General features: G+C 43.3%; 1 protein-coding gene across 6 annotated transcripts in view; it reads left to right on the forward strand.

Annotated features, from left to right (window-relative positions):
* Positions 1-24,273, forward strand: part of GAS7 (growth arrest specific 7) — a 111,172-nt gene that overhangs the window by 38,210 nt on the left and 48,689 nt on the right. For 4 of the 6 annotated variants that reach the window (XM_082774678.1, XM_082774681.1, XM_082774680.1 and 1 more), the window contains exon 2: positions 3,542-3,665. In XM_082774678.1, coding sequence (XP_082630804.1) covers positions 3,542-3,665 — 124 coding nt within the window. Of the gene's footprint in view, positions 1-2,697; positions 2,796-3,541; positions 3,666-24,273 lie in introns of those variants that run through there. The other 2 variants (XM_082774683.1, XM_082774679.1) reach the window with 2 other exon arrangements.

Consider the following 24,273-nt stretch of genomic DNA (forward strand, 5'->3'; position numbering starts at 1 on the left):
CTGGAGTTTTCCTAATATTCAGTCCACTTGACCATCATTCACAGGGACTATTGTGCCCTCAGCACTTAAGCATTTGCAGAATCAGAAGCAATGGTAGACACAGTAATTCCAAAATAGTAACTGTAAAACATAATGCTTGTGTGCTTTTTTGGTATAACTTTATCTTCTAGGCCAGAGATCTGTACAGTGAATCTAAGGGTCCCAAACTGCTGTCAAATTCTTTAGGAGATGGTATACTCCTACACTGTGGAATTTCTATTTTATTCAGTATGCTTTTTTAAACAACAATGGGGGTCATTAATCTTGTGATGGAGAGAGTTCAGGAGCTGCCCCTGGAGCATTACTCTGTGCTGTCCCTTGGAATGTGTTGGGTGAGAGAGGTTTTGTGGTTCAAAAACATAGTCAGGAACTATCTTTCTTTCCATTTTCTTTGACCTTCCCTGCATATGTTTATTGACCTTGAACCTCTGAATGTCCTTCAGTCCCGACTTTCTTACCAAACCTACCCATGCTTTCAATAAGGACTGTGCAAGGTAAGGTGCAAGTACAGCCCTCAGGAGGTAGTCCTGGAGACAGAAATCAGCCAGACGTCTTCTTAGACATTAATACAGTTACTACACTGGTAAGACACTCTCTTTCCCGAGAGTCCTTTTTAATTCCCAATGTTTCCGTTAGATAAGGCTGTGCAAAGGGGTGTCTGAGAGAGACATGAGATGAAAAAGCTCACAAACTGAGAAGGACCAAAAGTCAGCTTTCACAAAAATACTTCTGTTTGTAAGATTTCTGTGAGAAGAGTATGTGGTTGGTGCAGCCACTAGTCTGCATCACCTGCGTGAGCAGTGGGATGCTTCCAGAGACATTGTGCCTGGGGAACCTGCAATGAATTATTTTGTCTTGATGGAGAATTAAATCAAATGAAAGATGTTACTGGACATTGAGTCCATACTGCGGGTGCCGTAGCTGTGTGAGCAAGTTGTTTTGGTGGTGCCAGTAAGGTGGCTGTAAGGAACTGGAAATAAGTATGTGTTCATTGGAATTGTTAGAAGTCTCATTCCTTAGTGAAAAAGACAATTCTGTTAGCACCCACCATGTTGGAGAAGAACTCAAGATAACTCAGAGATAAAACAGGCATACCAATTTTTCTGTTATATCCATGAACTTTAGTGTTTTCATTAATAGGATTTAGAGCTTTCATAGAAAGCTTTACCAAACACTGAAGTGTTTCCATGGGATGTATGGAGGGATCCAGTCCCTGTGGTCGCAGAAGAATAGGCATGCCTGTGCTAGTTTCATTACGATGGGAATTTCATTTAGTACATTTCTAGGCAATAGTATAACAACAATAAGAACATGTGCCTTTGGATTGGCTAATGTGTGAGAGGTTTTTCCCTTGCATCCTAAGCTGCGATCAGCAAAAACTAAATATCAAACAGCAAACAAGGAACTATCAAATAGCAACATAAGCTGTGAAAGCTTCTGCTTTCTCACATATAAAGCAAGGTGATAACAGATACAGATACAGAGATGTAAGTTGATTTAATTGAACCTCAGAGAACAGAAGAGCAGGAGATAGGATTAGATGCAAAGATCTTACTGATTACCACTGTGCTAGCCATAGGTATGCAAAATAGACATGTGAGTCATACACCTTATAGAGTCCCTTAGTATCTGCCTAGCTAACTTATCAAATTCATGTTGGGTCAGCTGAGTCTCCCAGGCTGTATCTCTGCTTAGGAGAGGAGCTAAAATCTGAATCAGCATAGGCACAATCTGTGCTGCAGTGTGGAGGTAGTGGTTATCTTGCACTGGACTTGGGTCCATACAGCTGCCTTGCAGCCTGTGACCTGCCTGTGCAAGAATGCCTGATGAGGCATAAACGGAAAATCATTCTTTAGTTCGCTGCTCCTTCAGAGCCATTGTAATCAGTTTTCTCAAACTGAAAAGAAACAGGAAATAGATATTTGGCTCCAAAACCATTAAAAGTCCTGTTTATTCTGGGTTGGAGCAGATTTGGAATTTCACTCAGAAAATGAATTTGTAGAAGGACATAGCATGTTTTTTGTTTTGTTTGTTTGTTTGTTTGATAGTAATATTAATATGTCTGTCAATGTTTAAATGTTGTGTGCAGATGCTGAAGGTCTGCCTGCCCTCTGGATGTGGCGGCTTGTGTGAGTTTAGTGCAGTCATTTGTGACCATTCCTCCACAATATCAGAAGGCATATCCTGGAAGGAGATTTGCCTCCGTGGAATAAATGATTGCATTTCACACATTTTTCCTTGCTTTCTTATATTTCTTCCTTTGAGGGCAATGCAAATAAACAAACAAACAAAATCAGTATATGCCTGGTTTGCCTTAAAGATTAGGGAAAGACAGAGTGAAGCTCTCTACATATGAGCCAGAAGGAAGCTGTTGGGTTCATAGCTGCAGCCCTACGAGGCTGCAGCTGGCAGTCTTTGACCATGTATCTTATTTTCCCAGCTTGGCCTTAGTTAGTGTCCCTGGTTGAAAGGACCAGACAGGGCTTCAAGCCATCTTTGTGATGAAACCTTCATTGCTTTTTTCACAGCTGCTGTAACTCCCTAGCTTCCAAGGAACCACTGAAGCCGCTTGGAAGAAGTGATATCACCAGGTGATGCAATGTTGTGCAGTTACTTGCACTTCAGCTTCACCTCTTTCTTTTCCTTGCAGCCTGAACCCCAGCACACTGAGGCTTGGAACTTGAATTGGTGAAGAGATGTACAGCTGAGGTGGCACTTGAACCCTCATAGCAGTTCTGTTTGTGCCTGGAGAGCAGGTGACAGCATGATGCTTATCTCCTGCTGTTCCTAATGGTTTGGATCACTCATGGTGATCTGGATCCTAACAATCAGGATGATAGTCACTGGATGATGTGGATCCGGAGTACATCTGGATCAGTAATGTATGCACTGATAATTACATCCATTATCGGTATATAATCATCATATTGATAAATGTACTTCAGCATGTTGTTCTTATAGGCAACAGGCATCTGTGCAGTGTTTCATCTTCACAATGTCTGAAGGTGATGATGCCCCTATAAATTAAATTGGGACAGCACCTTTATGACCAGCACTTTGACCTGCCAGTATGTCTACACGAAATGAATGAGAGTGCCACATGCATGTCTTTCTTTCTCAGGCACTTGATTATTCTCTGCTTCAAGTTTTATTGTTTAATGAGAATGCTTCTCTTGGACAGGTCTGGGTGCTCATGGAACATCAAATACAGAGGGGTTTCATTTCTCTCCCAAAGGATGTTCTGTGTACCCAGTGCTCCAAGGGAAGATTTCTAGGATATAAATCATGTTCTGGATGAAACTAGGACAGATAAGGAGAGAAATGGACTGAAAGTCTTTGGGTGTTTTGCAGTCTCTAGAATGCTAAACCATATGATCTCTTTCCAGATGTGTGTCTGGTTAGACTATAAATTATCTAGATATTGACTTAAAAGATCGTGTTTTTTCTTTTTCTGTTTTTCTTTTTTTTTTTTTTTTTTTTTTTTTTTTTTTTTGGTCCTCAGCAGAAACCCAGAAAGGCAACTACTCAGCCAGGAGAAGATACCTTGAATGGCCATCTTCCCCCAGGCTGGCAGAGCTATATGTCTCCCCAGGGCCGCAGGTACTATGTGAACACCTTCACAAATGGTAAGTGGAGGCTCCAGTAGATGTGTCACTAGCAGCAGAGATCTGCTGCAGGAAGTTGTCTCTCAAGTTAATTTTGATGGCTAGCTACACCTAGTGAGTCAAAGAAATGAATATATGACCCTGCCACCATATGAAGGAAAATAATGTAACTAGATCTAGTGTTCTGGTCCTCTCTCATGTTAATTCTGACTATTATAAGATATCTGAAGCTTTTATAAAAGACAGGTAATGTAAAATAGAAACAACTCTGCCATAAATGATTCAGAATATAAAATACTGTAATGATTTAATTTTTATCACATTCTTTATTTCTTTTTCCTTCAGCTGCAGATATGTGTATCTATATATGTATATATATGTAGAATAACAGAATATCACATATCACCTTTAAAGTAAAACATAAATAGTTAATTGACAATTTGCTCAAGTCAGAGGCTTGGAGATAAAAGAAAAGGCTGTGCAATGGGATATCAAAGATAAACTTTTCAGTCTGTATTTCAGTCTTTAATTCACTGTCTTGCTAGTAGAGTAACAGACTTAACTCACAATCTTATAAACTGCTCAAGAACTGTTAGACTTGTACCACTTTTGGCTTACACTGTCTACCTGCTCTGGTCATGGGCTTTTAATAGCATTGCAAAACAGGGACTTGTGACCAGCAAAAACAGATTTCTGCAGCAGAAAGAATGACAGGGTAGGAGAGGACAGCAAGAGTTCGCTGTGTTCATAACATAGTCAAATCCATCAGGAATTACTATTGGTGTTCCTTTCTGACTCGCTGTGAGGGCAAGGAAGAGCCGTGGGCTGTCACAGTGAGCCTCATGGTCCATTTGGTGACTGATCTATTTAGCAGAAGAAGCCTTTGGCTTGCAAGTCTGCCAAGTCGTTATTTACCTTGGTTTTATGCACTGACATCTCACAGGACCCTGCAGAAGTCACATTACCATTAAACACTCCCTTCACCTTCACTTTGAAGCATGGTCTGCTTAGGTTCATTGACAACATCCCCTGCATGGCTGGGGAGATCAGTAGGAGTTAGATACCCCGTCCCCATTGCAATTCAGAGGTGGATAAGGTGGTGATTAAGCTCAGTCCTGAGCCAGCATGGCAATGGACCCTTACTCACATGCATTGGCCTGAGGTCGGAAAAAGCAGTAAGAAGCAGAGCCTGGTTTTCATGCAATAAACACTCTTGCCACAGTAGCCCTATCCCGGAAAAGGGGATGGCCTGAAATGTTTCCACATAATCTCAGACAGCTTTTTACTATCTTCACAAAAGTTACAGATGATATCGGAAGAGACAATAGCCACAGCCTGCTTCAGAAGTCAAGGGAAGGTTGGAAATCAAGTTTTCATTAAGAAGTTGTGGTTTAACCCAGCCAGCAGCTAAACACCACACAGCTGTTTGCTCACCCTCTCCCCTCCCTCTCTGGGATGGGGGAGAGAAATGGGAAAGTGAAGCCTGTGAGTTGAGATAAAGACAGTTTATTAAGACAGGAAAATAATAATAACAACAATAATAATAACAATAATGATGATAATAGTACTACTAATACTGTGTACAAAACAAGTGATGCACAATGCAATTGCTCACCACCTGCTGACCGATGCCCAGCCTAACCCCGAGCAGCCGGCAACCCCCACCCCAGCTAGCCACCCCTATATATTGTTTAGCATGACGTCAGATGGTATGGAATACCCCTTTGGCCAGTTTGGGTCAGCTGTCCTGGGTCTGTCCCTTCCGAGCTCTTGCTGCACCCCCCCAGCCTGCTCGCTGGCAGGACAGAGTGAGAAGCTGAAACGTCCTTGGCTTGGTGTAAGCACTGCTCTGCAACAATTAAAACATCGGTGTGCTATCAGCACTCTTCTCATCCTAATCCAAAACATAGCATTCTACCAGCTACTAGGAAGAAAATTAACTCTGTTCTAACTGAAACCAGGACAGAGGTCAGGGTAGCCCTGGGAGAAGCAGACCAAGGAGGTGGTAGAATCTTTGTCCTTTGATGTTTTTAGATGGCTAGATAAAGTTGCGGCTGACATTATCTGTTGTTGGCAGTGATACTGCTCAGAGTGAACAGCTGGGCTAGAGACTTCTTACTTCCAACCTGTCCTGCTATTTGCAAATTCCTGTCTCACCTACTGCAATGGGATTGCTAGGCAGCAAGGAATATGACTTTCAGAGTAACAGAATATAAGAGAGGATAGAAGGGTGTACATGCCCTATGGCGTGTACAGGGGCACTGTGACCCTTCCATCACTCCAGTTTAGCTGGTGTTCTTGGCCAGCTCAGTTCCTTTCAGTTTGCTCAGTTAGAATATGCTGCTGCCTGAAAGTTGTCTATCTGTGTGGATATTAATGTTTGCTAGTTTTGGCAGTTTTATGATTTTGCTTGGGAGGTTTTTTTTGCTTTAGCTAGGCTCTGTTGCGTTATCAGATTCACGCTGAAAGTGTCTGTGCTTCCTCAAGGTGAATTAGTTGCCAAGAAAGTGTCCTCTGTGGTGTCATTTAGGCCTCAGACAAAGCAGAAGATGGATGCAATCTCTAGAACTTCCTGTTGAAGTATGTGATGAAGTCTCATCCAGCCCTGGATTAAGCAGCTGTCAGTACAGTGTTTTGATTAATTTTGACTAATTGGCTCTGACCTTTGTCCCTCCAAAACTGGTAGTGCAGGACCATCCGTAGGTCGTACAGTCTCATGTTGTATATGCACTTTCTTCCTTGACTGTGCTGCAGAGTTGGAGCTGCTGAGCCATGTAGTCAACACAAAGTCACATTTGGCTTGTGAGGCTTGTTTAACAGTGGGATTGTACCTTAACACTCAAGAAGTATTCTTTGGCTTTAAGCGAAAACATAAGTAAAAAACAATGTGCTATAAAACTGCAGTCCCCATCTTTGCTGTGTGGCACATCTGTATTGGCAGTTAATGTTTATAACAAGTTTCAAAGACTGGACATCTCACTGACTACACCTTCTCATTTGTCTTAACTGCTTATTTGTCCTGTAACTGCTGCAGCTGCTGCTGGCAGTATCCAGATAAAGACTGACAATATTTGTAATGGGGACATGGTGCCAGCATACATCTCTCTAACAGTTTCATGTACCTCCTTCCTGTTTTGCCTTCTTGGCATCACTGTTTCAGCAGTAGGATCTAGGTCTCTTTTCCATCAAGGTCTTTTCTTTTGTGTAGATGCACTCCTAAATTGGTCTCCCTTTATTGTAGCTATTACCAAATGATGAATGTATGCTGGAGTGTCTGAGAGAGACATCACTGTTAAGTTTCACAAGTACAGTAACTCAGAGGCCAGTAGCTGTATTTCTAGGAAGTAGACATGTTCCTGGTTGGCTTTCAGTTTCATCCATATGGTTAAAGGTGCTTTTCTCACCATTACCAACAATGGCAGCAGATGCAAAACACTTGGCTAGTGAAGTTGTAACCATTTTTCAGATCTCCCAGGAACCAGTTCTCTTTTTATTAAGATGAACAATAAGAAAGTATTTCAAGACCTCTTCAAAATTCTTCACAAATTATCTCCCTCTTTTTTTTTTTTTTCATTCTAACATGTTCAGTGGCTTCCACATAACAACTCACAAAGTGGCTGGCTGACTGCTTGTTGTAAAAACAATCTGTAAAACCACTATAGGGGTGACAACCACTGTTAGAATATACATTTGGACTCAGCTGAAAGAGAAGGAACACTGTTAATTCCCCATCAGGAAATACTGTAGACCTTATGCGCATTGCTTTCACAAAGTCTTTCTCCTCTAATTCCGCAGCTGAGATGGTCTGCAGGAGACAGTGAGGGGTCAGGGAATAAAACTTCAGGTGCTGATGGCAGTAATGTCTCCTAGGTAGTGTATGAGCACTCCTTTTGCTAGAATGTGCATGCACACTGCACATCTTGACAAACAGTACTGATAACTTGTCCTTGCTGGACAGAGGTCCGTCTTCAACAGGTGTGATGAAATGGAAGCTGTTTTAGGATATAGCATAGCATGGGAAATAGCAGGTCTGAGATCTGTCCATGAAGACCAGCAGAATATGGATGACGAATGTGACTACAAGAGACAGATGTTAGAGATTACACACCCAACTATTGTTGTTTCTGGTCTCAGCCAGTGCCAGCAATGGTCTATTTATATTAACCTCCTCTGGATGGGTGCAACAAGGCACTGTCGTTAACATACAGACTGTTACAAAATACAAGATTCTGTGTTAAGACAAATTTCATAGTTAAACATGGCAATGAGTCACTAGAGGGAAGAGCAGGGAACTTCTTGTGGCAACAAAGTGTTAAATAATCAGCTAAACAGAGTGGTTCTCACCTATCTGAGGAATAAATAATTGAACGTCAAAGGGAGTGAGGCAGTCTCTATTTAATGAAGACGAAAGCTATCTCCTGGACAAGGAAGGAGTACTGTGAGATTTTGATGCAGGCTTTCTTGTGAAGGGATCTCCTTAGTAGATACAGCAAAGTAAAAGGTATGCTTAGGAAGCTGTGTACCACCCTGCCAGGAGAGGACAGTATTCTAGAGTGATAAGGGAATGAGAGAGAAATTTCTGGGTTATTTTTACTCTAAGTGGTTTAATTGTGGTTTTCCTTTCTTTTTTACTTCTGTCTTTCACAGGCATCTGTAACTGCTTTGCAGAAATTAGATGTTGTGAATAAAGTATAACATTAGAATTGTATGGTAACATAGCTGCACTGGAAGGTGAGTTTTAGACAAATGGATGACACCAAGGCATTGTTCATTGAAGGTTACAGTAGATGTTTCAGTCAGGGGAATCTCAACTAGTACACTTTCTACTCAGTCCTCTCAGAGCCTTCTGCTATGTGGTAAAGAGCTGGCACCAAAGGCATGGATCCTCTGACATGCAGCAAAACACTATGACATATACTTGGATTATAAAGGTTTATAGGGGCCTTGTTACACTGCAGTGTACTGAAAAATGAGTTCTTTTTCTCCTCTATTTGTAGTCTTCTGTCAGAGAGGACTTCAGTTTTCAGTCCCGGTGAAGGCTCTGACTTCAGAGCAGTGTAGGTGTATGTCTCATGTCTCCTGTTACCAGGTTTCACAAAGCTTCCTGTTCAACAGGAAGAAACATGAAATTGTCCTGGGAAGGCCTCTGCAGTTGCTGTGATGCACCAGAGGTTCACTCCCTAGCTCCTCTGAAATGTCCTGTGGAGTTTCTTTCAAGTATAGAATTTGGATCAGGATCAGAATCACCCTGTCACATCAAGGGTGTCTTCTCCAGATGCTGAAGCACCAAAATTGTCTAAGGAGACTGTACAACTTTAGCTTTGTTATAGTGGGTTACACTTTATGTAGACGTTTCTTTTTTCTTTCTTTAATCTTTAAATCCACAAAGGGATTTCTGTATCTCAACCCTAGTCTGAACTCCACTTGGTGAGAGAGTAAATGATTTCAGAGAATATGACAGGGTGTTTTCCTAGCTTACAGCAGGTGTCTCTGGCTACTGTGAAAACTGAAGTTTGTGTTTTCTCTTAATTAACTTATAATATCCCTCCTACCACAGGTTCTGTGTTATTTCTCTGTGCCTCTCCTACCCACTGAGGTTGAGCTAGGCAGTGAAGCTGAAACAGAGGGAAGAGGTTATCTACTTCAGCTCAGTCATGCAGAAATTTGAGAGGAGAAACTGATAATAACTAGAAAAAGAAAACAGCTGCTCAGTGGACAGAATGGAAGATACTTTCACAGGTAGTAATATCAAGGAAAAGCAGCCAGAAAGTGAGTGGAAGGATGGACAGGCTCATCCCCATGACACAGAGCATCCAGGAACATCCTCAGCTCTCCTCAGCTGGAGACTCCTGCTTGCAGTTTGAGTATTGCCCATGTTCCATACACCCTGGGGAGCCTGTGCAGCCAATTGCATCCAAGGATGCAGCTGCTTGGCCTCTGGCTACAGCATACTGCTGCAGGAGCTATCTTTATTCCCACCTCTGCCAGAGTCCAGAGATACCCAGACTTGGCCTACAACAAAACTCAGCCAAATGCTAGTGTTACACAGTGGCTTTTTGTTTGTTTATTTGTTTGTTTGTTTTATTTTCTTCAAAGCTTATGTTAGGTAAAAAATGTTAACATTGCATTTTTGGTTGAAAGGCACTCTGCTGGTTCTCCTGTAGCCTGATGCCCATAAAGAGCCCAAAGCTTCTGCTTTGTTTATATACATATCTCTTATGCATTCCTATCATTCACACTCCCTCTTTTTATCCTTTCCATTATATTGTCTCCCATGCATGAGGTAGAATACAGTCACTTAACTCAGCCATATGCTAACCATATGTGGAAGCTCCAGGCACTGAGTTCACTGTCTATTCATTTAAATATTTTATTTGGACATTCCCTGAGTGGCATGTCCTTCTCTACAGCACTCCAGCTGTCCTATGTGCTCAACCAGTTGCCCAGTGAGTCACTAGGAGGCATATCCGAAAGTGGAGTAGGTTGGGACTATTCATGAAATTCAGGGTTGTGGCTGAACCCTGGGATGGGTAAGAGCACAACATAACTACCACGACACATGCTGTGTTGAGGAGTTGCAGGGGGAATCACCTTACAGACTGAGTGCTGGCAAAAACAGGCTTTCTTGGCAAGGTTACAGCAGTTTTAGCACTTCCATCATCAACAAGAAGTGATCTGATGAGGTATGCACCATCTCTGTTGGATTGGGGTATTGTGGCTAAACATTTCTGCATCCTCAAGGCAGGGCAGTGCTGTGAGCAAAGACTCCATTTGCAGCAGGGCTGCTTTTTTACAGAGAGTCTTAAAAATAGCAAAGGCAAATTGGAAGCTGGCTAGAGGGAAAGCAAATTAAGGGGAAAGGGATCATAAATAACTATGAAGACAGTGCAGAACTGCTTGGCAGATCATACTCAAAAGGGGTTCTCAATGGTCCCTTGTCAAAGGGAAGTTCGCAGAGAAGGAAATCCTGCAGGGAATTCCCTAGGCTTCTCTCTAGTCAGTAATTCCAGAAATGAATGGCATGTTGACATTGAGAGTATTTATTCAAATGTTAACTTTAAGTGAAGCTGGGAGAGAACATTGTGTTCTGCACAGAACAAGCTCAGAATTCAGAATCATCCTGCAACTGAGGACACATGCTGAAAGTGTAAGAAGCTGTTCGGTAAAGATGTGCATAAGATTGGAGATTTCATCAGAAATAAGTGACAAAGGCTGGCAATGGAGCAGCTCACAAAGATGTAGGAGCTCTTGAGGATCTGAAATTGAATCAGCAGGGTTGTGCTATTACAAAAGCAGTCAGCATTTTCCATTGTATAAAACAGGGGTGTTGTTTGTGAGGCATGAAAGTATTCCTTCAACTTTACTAGGAAATCATGAAGCCTCAGCTGGAATATTTTATCTTGTTTGAGCTCCACACTTCATGAAAAATGTAAGCCAGTTGGAAGAGTTCTGGACACTTTGTCCAGAAAAGAGTTTCGAGAATGATGAGAGATGTGGAAAACATGGCATGTGCACAGGTGTGAAGAGATGGGGTCTATTTGCCCTAAGAAAGTGAAGATAAGAATGGGGACATGGAAGTAGGCTGTTTGCAATGCTTATGGTGACTAGAGGATACAGTAATGTGTCAGCTGCAATGCGGACAACATTAACTCTTCCTGGCTGTCTAAGCTAGTGGAGTGTGGGAGCAGGGAGTTGCCTGGGATTCAGTGTCACTGCAGATCTGTAAAAGTAGGTGGCACAAAACTGTGAAAAGTCATGTTGGCCTTTGTTTGGAGTACAGCAGAGACCAAATGACTTCTTAAAATCCCTGTCACGCCTGTTTTTTCAGTCTGTAAAGCCTAACCTATATGAAAATATTAATGTAGAGGATGACAAATATTAATGTAGAGGATGCCTGGTACTCACATGAGAGTTGTTTTTTATTCAATATTGTTGGTTTCCAATATTTTTAAATACATCATATATAACTACACTATTGGCATACAACTGCTGTTTTGCTTTTCCTGCCCCTCTAAGTCAGAAAGAACCTTAATATAAGTTGAGAAGAACATTTGCTGTGCTTCACGTCATGTGTCCTTACGTGTACATGTGCTGAATATTCCCACTATGGTTCCTCATCCTCCCTGGACAGTCCTGCCCTCCTGCTCCCTTAAAGAAGGCAGGATTATTCAGTGGTCCTGCATCCAGGACAGCAGCACCGGATGGGCTCCATGCCTTGCAGTTGATCTGCTGGGATGGGTGCACAGACAGAATCCTGGAGGGAGAATAGGCTTTGAAGAAGGTCAGGGAGTAAAAGCTATACAAATTTTGGTACAATGAGGTTCTATGCTGCTCCTCACCCTGAATCCTTTGTGTAGTTCTGCTCCTTCCTCCTGAAGATAGGAAGTATTGGATGGCCAGTCCAGTTCGACAAATGCCTTTCCAAACATGACCAACACTGCACCACCCCTGCTGCTCCAACTAGCTGTTACCATTTGTGTCCTTCCTCACAAAATGCAGAGGCCTTTGTTAGATTAAATAGGCTTTTTGCTCTCGGTGCTTGCTATTCAGACAAGGGAACTCAAGATAAGCAGTCCCAAACCTGGGGACCAATGGGATTTTTGGGGGAAGTAACATGACGATTCTTACAAGACTTCCAAATACAGCAGAACCTGCCACCATTATTCTGTCAGCTGCTTGCAACATTTAGTGCCTTTCTACATTGTGATTATTGGTCTTGTATCTTATCTGACCATACTAGCATTTCCACTGAGAGTGATCTGATTTTCATTGTCTTTACATGATAAACACAAGGAAATTGGTACTTAAATGGAAAAAATAGAATATATGAGACAGTGTCCTTACCCAGAAAAATAATATGTTAGAAAAAAACTGTAATGAAAGATGTGGGGCAACTCTTTATTGAACAAACAGATCTGCACAGGTAAATGAGCCAGCCGACAGACAGCATGTTCTTGTGTATCTCCACCTGCTGGCCAAATCAGATGAACATTCCACATTTATTCTCTGAAGCTGATTGGACTCAAATCCTGAAGCCATTCTAAAAGCTTCCAACCCGTAAAGGTCTGCATAATGAAAAAAAATTGTTTTCACAATATGGCCTGTTATAGGAAGGTTGAATACATTACATTTGGAATGCTGGGCATCTATTTTGTGCAACGTCTATAGCCATCATAGCTTGTAATGTCAAAACATAAGGAAAAATATAGAGATGACTAACCACTCTAAAACTCCTGGAAAGCCTTTATCTGTAGCTGTGATGGTCCTTATTTTGCAGACTGCATCATTCCTGTGAGGAATCATGCTGTCTGGAAGTATGATAAAGATATCTTTACTGGGATTTGGGGGGTTAAGTATCTGTACCAGCTTTCTGTTTAGAATTTGACACAACCAAGCAGGGATGATAAACTCAAGGAAGTGTGTGTAAAGGACACTCATCAAAGTCCACAGCACTGACTGGGCTCGAGGAGAGCTTACTGTAGTGCCCTTAGATACATGTATGTTTCACCATCCCCATCACTGTCTGAGTAGGGCAGGATTTGATTCACCTGTCTGAAGGTACTGTGTGAAGGTACTGTGCATGGGTGAACATCACCATTTGAACTGGATCTTCTAGTCTCACTGTTTATCAATGAAAAGAAATAATTACCTTCACCTCTCAGTTATCTTCCTGTTGTAGGCATCTAAAATAGCTAACGTGACCTACACCCTAAAAATGACTGGAAGGCCAGACAAGCACCTCTGCAGATCAGACTGGGGAAAACATTTATATGGGAGCAGGAAGCCTTACGGGTTTAGGGAATTGAAGTAGCAGAAATATGAGAAATATGACCTCTCAGGGTAGCAATGATTAAGAAAAAAAAATATGTCTGCAGAAACTTTCATTGCATAAGAAGAATCTAGAAGGTCACATGGAGGCTGGAAGGAAGTTAGTGGAAAGGCAATGGAGACTTTATAAGTACAACTTCAGAGATTATCTCTGGGAGGAGAACACCTTCCCTGTAGCACACTTTGTCTCATTCAGTTTAGCCACAACATATAGCTTATAGCAGGACAGAGAAACAGTTTAGTGTTCCTCTGAAGAGCTGTAAGCCCTGCTGAAAGCTTTTCTGTGTACTAGTATCTGTGTGTGCAGTAGTCAAAGGTTTGATGCAGCAGATGGAAGGGAAAATATTTTTTTCTGCTGATGGATCAATGAATGGGAGAGAAATGGTTACTCTGAGAAATGATTGTCTAAAGGTGAGAAGGTCCACCCCAGGCCTGCAGCACTGGATGTTCTTCGACACTATGTCCCCTGTGACCTTGCATTGGGGACATATTCTGCTTTGGATTTTTTTACCCATCAAGTTTTAGACTTTAAAATCTCCCGTGTTTGGCTATCCCCACGCTTACAGTCTTCAACCTTAGCCTTACTACTCACAGCCACACAGTCCCTTGCACCTTCTGCAAGCCCTCTATGACATGCACTCAATTCATTGTTGTCCTACATTCACCACACATTCCAAGGTAAGAGGAAATGGCTATTAGAAGCCACTTGATTGTAAGCAGCCCCAGGCCCTCATCCCCCTATCTTGAAGCCCGTGCTGCCCTGTAGGGAAAATTTGGGCAGGGGTATTGGTGCTTGTGACTCTGGATGGAAAGTGCAGGGTGTGCAACCCACCCTTTGCTGGCCTGGTCCTTCTCAGCATCAGGGAAGGGGCTGTCAGGATATCTGCTTCTGCTTTCTGGGGATGTAGGAGGGTGTTGGCAGCTAGAGGTGAGGGCAGTTAAGTGGGAATGGAGTCTTCACAGCCCACATGGGTGGGTTTAGGAGTCCTCTTTGCAGACAAGGGGAGAAAAAAGGTAGGAGGAGTGGAGACAGTGGCAATCACCCTTGTACTCAACTCCCAGATTTCTGAACCAACCAGACACCCCTCAGCACTCCAATTCCCTTATTTGCTTTAGAAGAAAATTAGAACATGGGAGTTCTTGTTATTTCTTCCTCATCAGAACTGTACTGCTCTTTCCATTGTTTTTACCTCACCAAACAGTGGTGGTCTCCATCCCTGGGGAGTCAGCTCTCCATCTGCACTCCTGTTGGGCTCAAAGTTCAGCTCCCGCGTTGACCTGTTGGGAGAAACATGAAATAAGGCCTCCAGAAACTGCCAGTTATCTTATGGCCTTCATATTTCAAGTGAACTGGTTCAAGTCCTGGCTTGATAAACATTCCATTGCTCTATGCAGGCTCTTCTATCTTTGCCTGTGACTAAGATGAGGAGCTATTATTGTGCATGATCTTAACGAATGAGGAACTGCTATTGTGTGTTATCTTACTGAAGAGAAGCCATGAAGTGCTTAAGTGAAGCGCTCTAGACCCCTATTGGGTCCTCAGGACCTGTGTCCATTTTCTCAGTTCAGCTGAGATTGCTATTTGCTCCTGTGTACAAGGATGTCCCATCTGTTCCCTTCCCAAGACAGGTACCATTGCAGCAACTCAGCTAGAAGCTCTGTTGTTGTGCTGGAATTACAGGAAATAAATGTTTCCAGGCTGGTCCGGGTTGCAAAATCACAGTGTGTGAAGCTTTCAAAACTTCTCATGTATATGAGCTGATGGGAGGACTGTGAATAGGAAGATATCCTGTCTGAGACAGAGTGCAAAATAGACAGGGTGCTGATGCTTACATTCAATGTTGAGCGCTTCTGAACAACCTGTGGGTAATTTGGAGGCAGGTGTAGGTAAGGTGAAAAGATTTCTGCCCTGAATATCTCCTACCTGAAAGTCCCCATCAAAGAACTGCATTTGTTTACATGTTGCTATTTCACAGAGTTGGCAGGTGGCTTCTAGCTGGCATTTTTCACAGCCCAAAGCAAGAAAACTAGCACTGCAGCTTTTTGGCTGCATTTCTACACAGTGCTTCAAATTTAGTTCAGGCAGTGTTAGGACTGCTCTTACCTTCATGCAATTTTATTAGGGCTGAGCCTCTCCCCTGTAGCCTTAGGGCTACACTGCCATCACCTGAAAGAAATGGGTATTTATATAGTAATTCCCTAGTATGACATTTTCTTATCAATAATAATTGCAGTTTTGTGTTGTGATTTCAAATGAGAGAATATGTGAGTCCATGCAGAGGGAGACATGATGGGGAAGGACAGGAAAGCAAAGGAGTCAAGAAGCTAAGCAGCAGTCAGGGTAGGAGGGTAGAGGTGCTATCTGATTTCTGAAAGGTGTAAGGAATAGCGTAGCCTCTTAAATTCATCTTCTTTGCATAGATAATATTTATCCATCTTTAAAAAAAGTGGAGAAAACAATCTCCTTTGCTTTAACATTCAGTTAATCCTCTTTTTGATATGAGAGTGTAGTAAGGCATTGGCTGAATGGTGCTGGCAGAGCAGATGAGACTGCATATAACCTGGATTGTAACAGAATGTGGAGAAATTTCTAGGCTGCATGGCATGGGTGGTCTTGGAGTGTTTTTTGAATGGAGAGCCTTAGAATTAGATTGCCATGCCGAGTTTGAATGCACTGTGTGCCCAGAGTGCACAGTTACTATGTCATTAGCCCTATGGTTGCTCACTGTCTTTGGGAGTGGTTTACTACTGTGTGTGGGTGGTAGATTCAGCTGGAAAATATTTGACTATGCAGAAGAAATTCTCAGATGTGCTGCAGCTGTGATACCTCTTGCATTAGTCAAACAATAGTACTCCATCTACGTTGTCCATCACATTAAAGATGACACATACTTATGACACAAGTGTTTGTGTGGCTTTCTGTCGTCTTGCTTTCTCAGCTGAGGTCAGCCTTACATGGTGTGTTCTTATTTCCAGGCTTTTCTTGTCTACAATGTTATGTTCTTCCCATTTACTGAACAGCTTTTTTCTTCCTGGAAAGCAAGAAGTCTGCTTTCATATTATCTTGATCCTGATTAAGGCCCATTTATTCTCATCATCACAAAAATCACCACTAAAATGCCACCTGCAAAACCAAGTTTTAGGACATGGACTTTCAAGCAGTCTGAAAGGTGTAGCGGCAAGTAGTTATTTCCTTGAAAGGAATCTTGAGAAGTCCAACGCTTCAGAGGCTCAGGAAAGTTTTCTCTGTCTGCCTGAAAAAATAGATACTACCTAGTATTCTTCTTGTACCACCAGCCATCTTTTACCACTGACTTGACTAACCCACCTTGGAATCTACAGCTGGAATGTCCATGGCTCTTTGCCCTTCTTGCACCTTGTCCACGGGCCATTGTCATGAATGGTGCCTGGCATAACATATACAGATAAGAGATGGTAACAGTGTTTGCGGTCATGTTTTATGCAGTACCATTGCCATTAGGACACTTGTTTGGTCAGAGAATACCCACAGAAACTCAAAGGGGCTTTTGCATGTCTTGAGGTTCTCCATCCTAAAATATATAATTCACTACATCTATGTCTCCTAGCTTCTATGCAATGCCAGAGCTGAGAGCACTGTAACATTAGGATGTCACAAGCTCAACTATCCTTTTCTAAGACACATAATTTTAAAGGATTGTAAGCGCACTAAAAGGAAGCCTCCCTGCTGCACTATAATAAGCTAGACCTTAATCAAGAACATGAAAGCAATTTTAATAATGCTGCATTTCATTGGGTAATTGGAGTGTGACAACAGACTAAGCAGGAGACGTTTCTGACCTGCAATCGTACAATGATGTTTGCATTTTCACTGATTTTGTTGTGAGAGAGGGAGAAAAGTGGGTCTGTACAGACAGTGACCATTCTCCAGAGGAAGTGCATGCGAGATCTATGCTGACAGCCTGAGCACAGCCTGGAAAGAATCCAGCTAAGGGTGACTCTAAAGCTGGTTGGTCATTTTGTAACTTCCAACCTTTACCAAATCTTGAACTCTTTATTTTGACAGAGTAAACAAGAATTATTTTATCTTTGCTCGGTTAGAAAGCAACAGCAAAGCAAGCTGAAAACATGTTGTTTCTTTGAGGGAGATGGCCCAGAAGTTCCCTTAGATAGGCGTATTCCTGGAGCTCCTGCCTAGCACACCTTGTCGTGTACCTGAGCACATCAGTCTGAAACTCAATGAAGTCAGGTGCAATTCATTACAGGGACTCTTTCCTGTAAGACAACAAGTTCTACAACACCGGAAAACAGTGAGGATATTCACCATTTACAGACAAATTTTAGTTCTCAGTTGCTGGTTGCCAGACCTGAAGTAAGAGATCAGTGGATGGAAGGAACATAACCACATCATTCTCTAGTATTTCCTCTGCCTACATATTTTTCTAGCTCTCTGAGAGAGTTAGGGAGTTTGGATGGATTTAGTCTGTAGGCTGGGCTTTTTGTTTTGTATCTCACCAGCCATAGTCAATACCTACTCTAACTAAACTTAAGAACTGCAGCTGAGACAGTAAGTCCTCTATGGAGATGACTAAGAGATGTCAAGCATTTCTACTATGTCTTTTCTCTTACAGATAAAACCTCCTAGTGACAGTTTCCCTGTGATACAGAATGCCCTAGCTAAAGGGTGGTGTAGTAACCTTACCCTGGTAAAGTGGCCTAAAATGTAGAAAAGCAAAGTGTGTCTCAGTAAATGCTGGAAACAGCATTATTATCACTACCACACTTGCAACATAGGGTCACTTTTGTCTGGCATATTGTTTGCAAAAGGAAGTGCATGGTACTCAGTGCTCATTTTAAAAGATACTTTGAAAGACGAAATAAGGACTGTTGTCAGCAGCTTCTCCCATGCTGCTGGAATAGTAACAAGCACCTCTTCTGTCAACACATAGACATAAAATTTCAAGAACTCTTCCATAATTGTGTCTCCATGGCAACATTTAAGGCTGGAGAATAAAAACTATATTGCAGCCTCAGTCTCTTTGGAGGCTGCAGGGTAGGATGGAGCTGGATTTCAGTTCTGACATGGCAACTGCTGCTGAAATAGTTCATGTCCCACAGAGTGCTCTGCTTTAAGCACTTAAGAGATTGAATCTCATGTTTCATGCAGGTGCAGGGAGATTTGCATCTGTCAGTTCTGCATGCTTTTCCTGTCTCTAATTTAAAATAAGTATGAGGATGGAAGTAAAGATCAGGGCCTTGGGAGGCCCCTGGGCTAATGTTACTTTGCAGTGCAATGAGAAGACACCATGTTGTTGACAAACTCATGCACAGACTGGCTGGTTGGGCCTTTTAAGCTGATGTTACCATAGCCCTATAGTGTTCAGTACTGCAGGGCTCACTGGGCCAAAATGGTGGAGCACAAGAGAAGAAGCAGCTGCTGTGATAAATCAGGAGATTCTTTATGCTGTAGTCTGCAGGAGGTCAGCAAGGGAGAGACAGGATGAATTGATGCAAAGGTCAGACCTTCATGTTTAAACTAAACAAAATCTCCTTGTGCTATGTGCCCTGTATGGAACCAGAGGAAAATATTTTCACTGTACTCTCAATTCACCCATTCCTTCTGCTTCTACAGTTTTGAATGTTTTACTCCAGTCTCAAGGCATTGTGAGTGATTTCCTCTCCTCACACGCACAAGCCTACCGATTCCTCTTGCCTTAGGGCTGTTTTCCCCCACAATATCAAGGAATGAAGTGCCATTAAACTGTTTCTGATTCATCACAAATGTGGGAAAGATTTTAGCAAGAAAGGGGAGGTAAGAAATAAAAGCACTCCCATCGGTTTGTTTCTTTCTGCCTAGGTGAGGTGTGTTTCCAGAAAGCCAGATAGAGTGTGTGTTGCGGTTCTGCTCGAGTGGGCAGCCAAGCTCCACCACAGCCGCTCTCTCACTCCCCCTCCTCAAAGAGGAATGGGGAGAAAATATGATGAAAAGGGCTCAAAGGTTGAGATAAGGACGAGAAGATCACTCAGTAATTATTGTAACGGGCAAAACAGACTTGGCATAGGGAGATAGTAAGATTTATTGCTTATTACTAACAAGCTAGAAAAGTGAGAAACAAAGGAAAGAAAGGAAAAGCACCTTCCCCCCCCCCAACCACCCTCTTCCACCTCCTCCCCCTGAGCGGCGCAGGGGAATGGTGGTTATGGTCAGTCTACAGCACTTCTTCTCTGTCGCTCCTTCTCGGTCACTCTCATCCCCTGTGCTGTGGGGTCCCACCCACGGGATGCAGTCCTTGATGAACTGATCCAGCTTGGGCTTCCCACAGGCAGCAGCTCTTCCAGAACTGCTCCAGATATGGGTCCATACCACAGGGTCCAACCGTCAGGAGCAAACTGCTCCAACCTGGATCCCCCATGGGCAGCAGCTTCTGCCAGGTCACCTGCTCCTGCGTGGTCTCCTCTCCACGGGCTACAGGTCCGGCCCGGAATCTGCTCTGGCAGGGGTCTTTCACAGGTGGCAGCCTCCATCGGTGCAGGGCCACCTGCTCTACCGTGGTCTCCTCCACGGGCTGCAGTGTGGAACCCTGCTCCACTGTGGTACTCTGTGGGCTGCAGGGGGACATCCTGCTTCACCACGGTCCTCACCACAGGCCGCAGGGGACTTCTGCTCCGGAGCCTGGAGCATCTCTCCCCCTCCTTCTACACTGACCTTGGTGCCTGCAAGACTGTTCCTCACTCCTCTCACTCTCCCAGCTGCTGTGTGGTGCAGCATTTTTTTCCCTGTCTTAAATATGCTCTCAGAGGCACAAACAACATCGCTTATTGGCTCGGCTCTGGTCAGCAGCAGGACCTTTATCTAACATGGGGCAGCTTCTAGATTCTTCTCACAGAAACCACCCCTATGGCCCCCTGTTACCAAAACCTTGCCACGTAAACACACTACAGTGTGTCAGCTTCAAGCAGCCTGGAGGTTTGGACAGTGGAGAGCATTATTATGCAGTTAAAGGAAAGCTGTTTACAAAGTAGGCCTGTTCGCACTCCTTTTGACTCCTGGGTCCAACCAAGTTTTGCACTTTGGGGAGCCACAGACAGGCAGCAAATCTTGCAGAAAGCCTGTAAATATGCAAGGAAAGAATAGGAGGTCTGCAAACTGTCTACACAGACAGGTGATTCCTACATGGCACCAGTGAGTGCAAAGTGAGTGCAAAAAAAGACGGGGTAAGACTGGGCAGGCTGTTTTACCTTACCACAAATATCACTTCTAATTCTGCATCTTATCAGGAACAGTGTGAGAAGCTTGCAGGGTTTCTTCTTGTGGCATTGAGGAGTGACAGGAGAAAATTTAATTTGCTGTTCTTCATCCACGTCAGAGTGACATGTGCATCTTATCACAGAATCATAGAATAGCTTGGGCTGAAAGGGCATTAAAGATCATCTAGTTCCAAACCCTCTGCCATGGGCAGGGACACCTCCCACCAGGCCAGGTTACTCAAAGCCCCATCCAACCTGGCCTTGAGCATTTCCAGGGATGGGGCATCCGCAGCTTCTCTGGGCAATCTGTTCCAGTGTCTCACCACCCTCAGAGTACAGAATTTCCTCCTTATATCTAATGTAAACCTACCCTCGTTTAGTTTAAAGCCATTACCCGTTGTCCTATCACTACACTACCTGTCAAAGAATCCCTCCCCAGCTTTCCTGTAGGCGAGATCCTGCACAGCTTTACAATATTTGATCCAGACACTGTATTTGGAGCTGCTCAACATTACAGTTTTCTTGCTGTTAAAACTAGAACAAACTCAAAACCTATCTATAAAGATGTGAGATAGCACCAGCAGTTGGGTGACACCTAGTACCTGACACAGAACCTTAAGACAAGGGAAAGTTTCTGTACAGTAAACAGACCCAGAGATCCTCTAGCTGACTCTGTCCCATTCTCAGTTTGGCCAATGAAACTATGGAGCATGTAGCTCCTAAAATGGCACTACAACATAACACCATGCAGCGCTACTAAACCTATTCCTGAAAGCAATATGAATACACTCAGGGAGTATTATGCAAACTTAAGGCTTATGATTAATGTTTGGCTTATGCTGCATTTTCAAACTGTAAATCAGCTAATCAGCTGCTTTGACCTCAGAGGATTAATGGAGAAGGGACACAAAATGTCCTCTTCAGCTGTTACACGTTGATCCAAAAATCACCCACACTGGGGCCTCTTCAGAAGTTGTGTTTCCTGACTAACATAGAGACACAGAGCATGTGTCTCTGAAGGCCTGACACATCATGCCATTTCTCATTCTGCCAAAAAGATGCAAATTGAGCTTTTTTTTTTTTTTTCCCCCCAAAAAAACAGGTTTCTGCTTTCATTTGGGAGAAAATGCTTAACCACATTCGTGAAAACCATCTTTTGTTCTGTTGTCATGCATACGTTGGGTCTTGGAACTATTTTTGCTCTTGCTATATCATTTCTGTGTAGACACAGCTTATGTGTTAGGATTGAATGGAGGGCAGGGACAGGTGACGTAGTGGGGGCCACCTGACCAGGAAGACCGAGAGGATGATAACCTCTACTGATAGATAGGAGCAGCCTCATGTGCACAAGCTATGGTCCTCATGGGGGAATTCAATCAACTGATTATCTACTGGGGGGACAGCACAGCAGGGCATAAGCAATCCAGGAGATTCCTGGATTGCACTGTTGATAACTTTCTTCTCCAAGTGATAGAGGAACCAATAAAGGAGAGGTGCTATGCTGGACCATATTCTCACCAGGGGGAATGTAAATCTCAAGGGCAGCCTTGGCTACAGTGACCATGAAAAGGTGAAATTCCAGATCCTTAGGGCAGTGAGTAGGGTGCACAGCAAAATCATTATCCTGGACGTCAGGAGAGCAGACTTTGGCCTGTTCAGCATTCTGCTTGTTGAGTACCATGGGGGGAAGAGAGTCCCAAGAAAGCTGGTTGATGTTTGAAGGTCACCTCATCCAAGCTCAAGAGTGATGTGTCCCAGCAAAGAGGAGCTCAGGCAAAAATGCCAGGAGGCCTGCATGGATGAACAAGAAGCTCCTGGACGAAGTCAAACACAAAAAGGAAGCCTACAGATGGTGTAATCAAGGACAGGTAGCCTTGGATGAATAGAGATGTTGTTTGAGCAACTAGTGATCATGTTTGGAAAGCTAAAGCCCTGATAGAATTAAATCTGGCCAGGGACATAAAGGGCAACAAGAAAGACTTCTACGAAGTATGCAGTGATAAAAGGAAGACTAGGGAAAATGAGGGCCCACTCCAGAAGGAAATGGAAGACCTGGTCACCCAGGATATGGAAAAGGCTTAGGTGACTTTTTTGTCTTCACCAGCAAGTGCTCTAGCCACACTACCCAAGTTGCAGGGACTGGGAGAATGAAGAACTACCCACTGTAGGAAAAGAACAGGTCTGAAACAGTCCAAGGAACCTAAATGTGCACAAGTCCATGGGACCTGATGCGATGCATCCGAGGCTCCTAAGAAAACTAGCAGATGAGGTTGCTAAGCCACCATCCATCGTAATTGAAAAGTTGTGGCAGTCTGTTGAAGTTCCCAGTGACTGGAAGAGTCACTGGGAACATAACCCCCATTTTTAAAAACAGAAAAAAGGAAGGTCTGGGGAACTACAGGCCGGTTAGTCTCACATCTGTTCCTGGCAAGATCATGGAGCAGATCCTCCTGGAAACCATGCTAATTCACATGGAAAACAGAGAGGTGAGTGATGACAGCCAGCATGACTTCACTAAGGACAAATCACGCCTGACAAATTTGGTGGCTTTCTATGATGGAGTTACAGCTTAGGTGGATAGGGAAAGAGCAGCTAATGTCATCTACTTGGATGTGTGCAAAGCATTTGACACTGACCCGCATTACATCCTTATTTGTAAATTGAAGAGACATAGATTTGATGTATGGACCATTGAGTGCATAAAGAACTGTCTGGATGGTTATACTCAAAAGAGTTGCGGTCAACAGCTCAATGTCCAGGTGAAGACTGGTGACAAGTGGTGTTCTCAGGGGTCAGTGTTAGGCCTGGCATGATTTAACATCTTGGTGACATGGACAGTGGGATTGAATGCACCCTCAGCAAGTTTGCCAATGACACCAAGCCGTATGGTGCGGTCAACACACGTGGGGGAAAGGGATGCCATCCAGAGGGACCTGGACAAGCTTGAGAGTTGGGCCTACATGAACATTATGCAGTTCAACAAGGCCAAGTTCAAAGTCCTGCACCTGGGTTGGGGCAATCCCAAGCACAAATACAGGCTGGGTGGAGAATGGATTGAGAGCAGCTGAGGAAAAGGACTTGGGGGTGTTGGCTGACAAGAAGCTTGACATGAGTTCTGAGTCTTGGGAAGAAGGGGAGAGAGTGCAAAGCAAGAAGCAGGGTATGTGTCTTCAAGGATGTGAGCATGATAGGTTTGGGGGGATGGCACCTTCCCCCATCTGGCATCTGGAGTTCCTGAAGTAAGGACTTTGGGATCCCCTTTCCTGAAATTAAGAACCTGAAGCAACCCTTGAATACATCTGCATGTGTATGTATGTGAATGAATGTATATATGAAGAGAGAGGAAATGGTTCTTCCTTCTTTACCCAGTAGCCCTGTTATAGTTCTTGAAGAATATGTTGCCATCTTTTTTTTGCTCAAATAAGCATTTATTTAGGATAGGGAGCCTTATGTGCCACCCATACAAGTGTTGACTGACAGCCCCTATGCTGTTACACACAAAGGCTTTCTCAGTATCTCCTGTCCTGTTGCCACTTGCCCATTTCCATCCAGAATATTGAGAGAGGTAGGATTT

This window comes from Aythya marila (assembly GCF_965140915.1).
Source record: "Aythya marila genome assembly, chromosome: 18".
Taxonomy (NCBI): Eukaryota; Metazoa; Chordata; class Aves; order Anseriformes; family Anatidae; genus Aythya; species Aythya marila.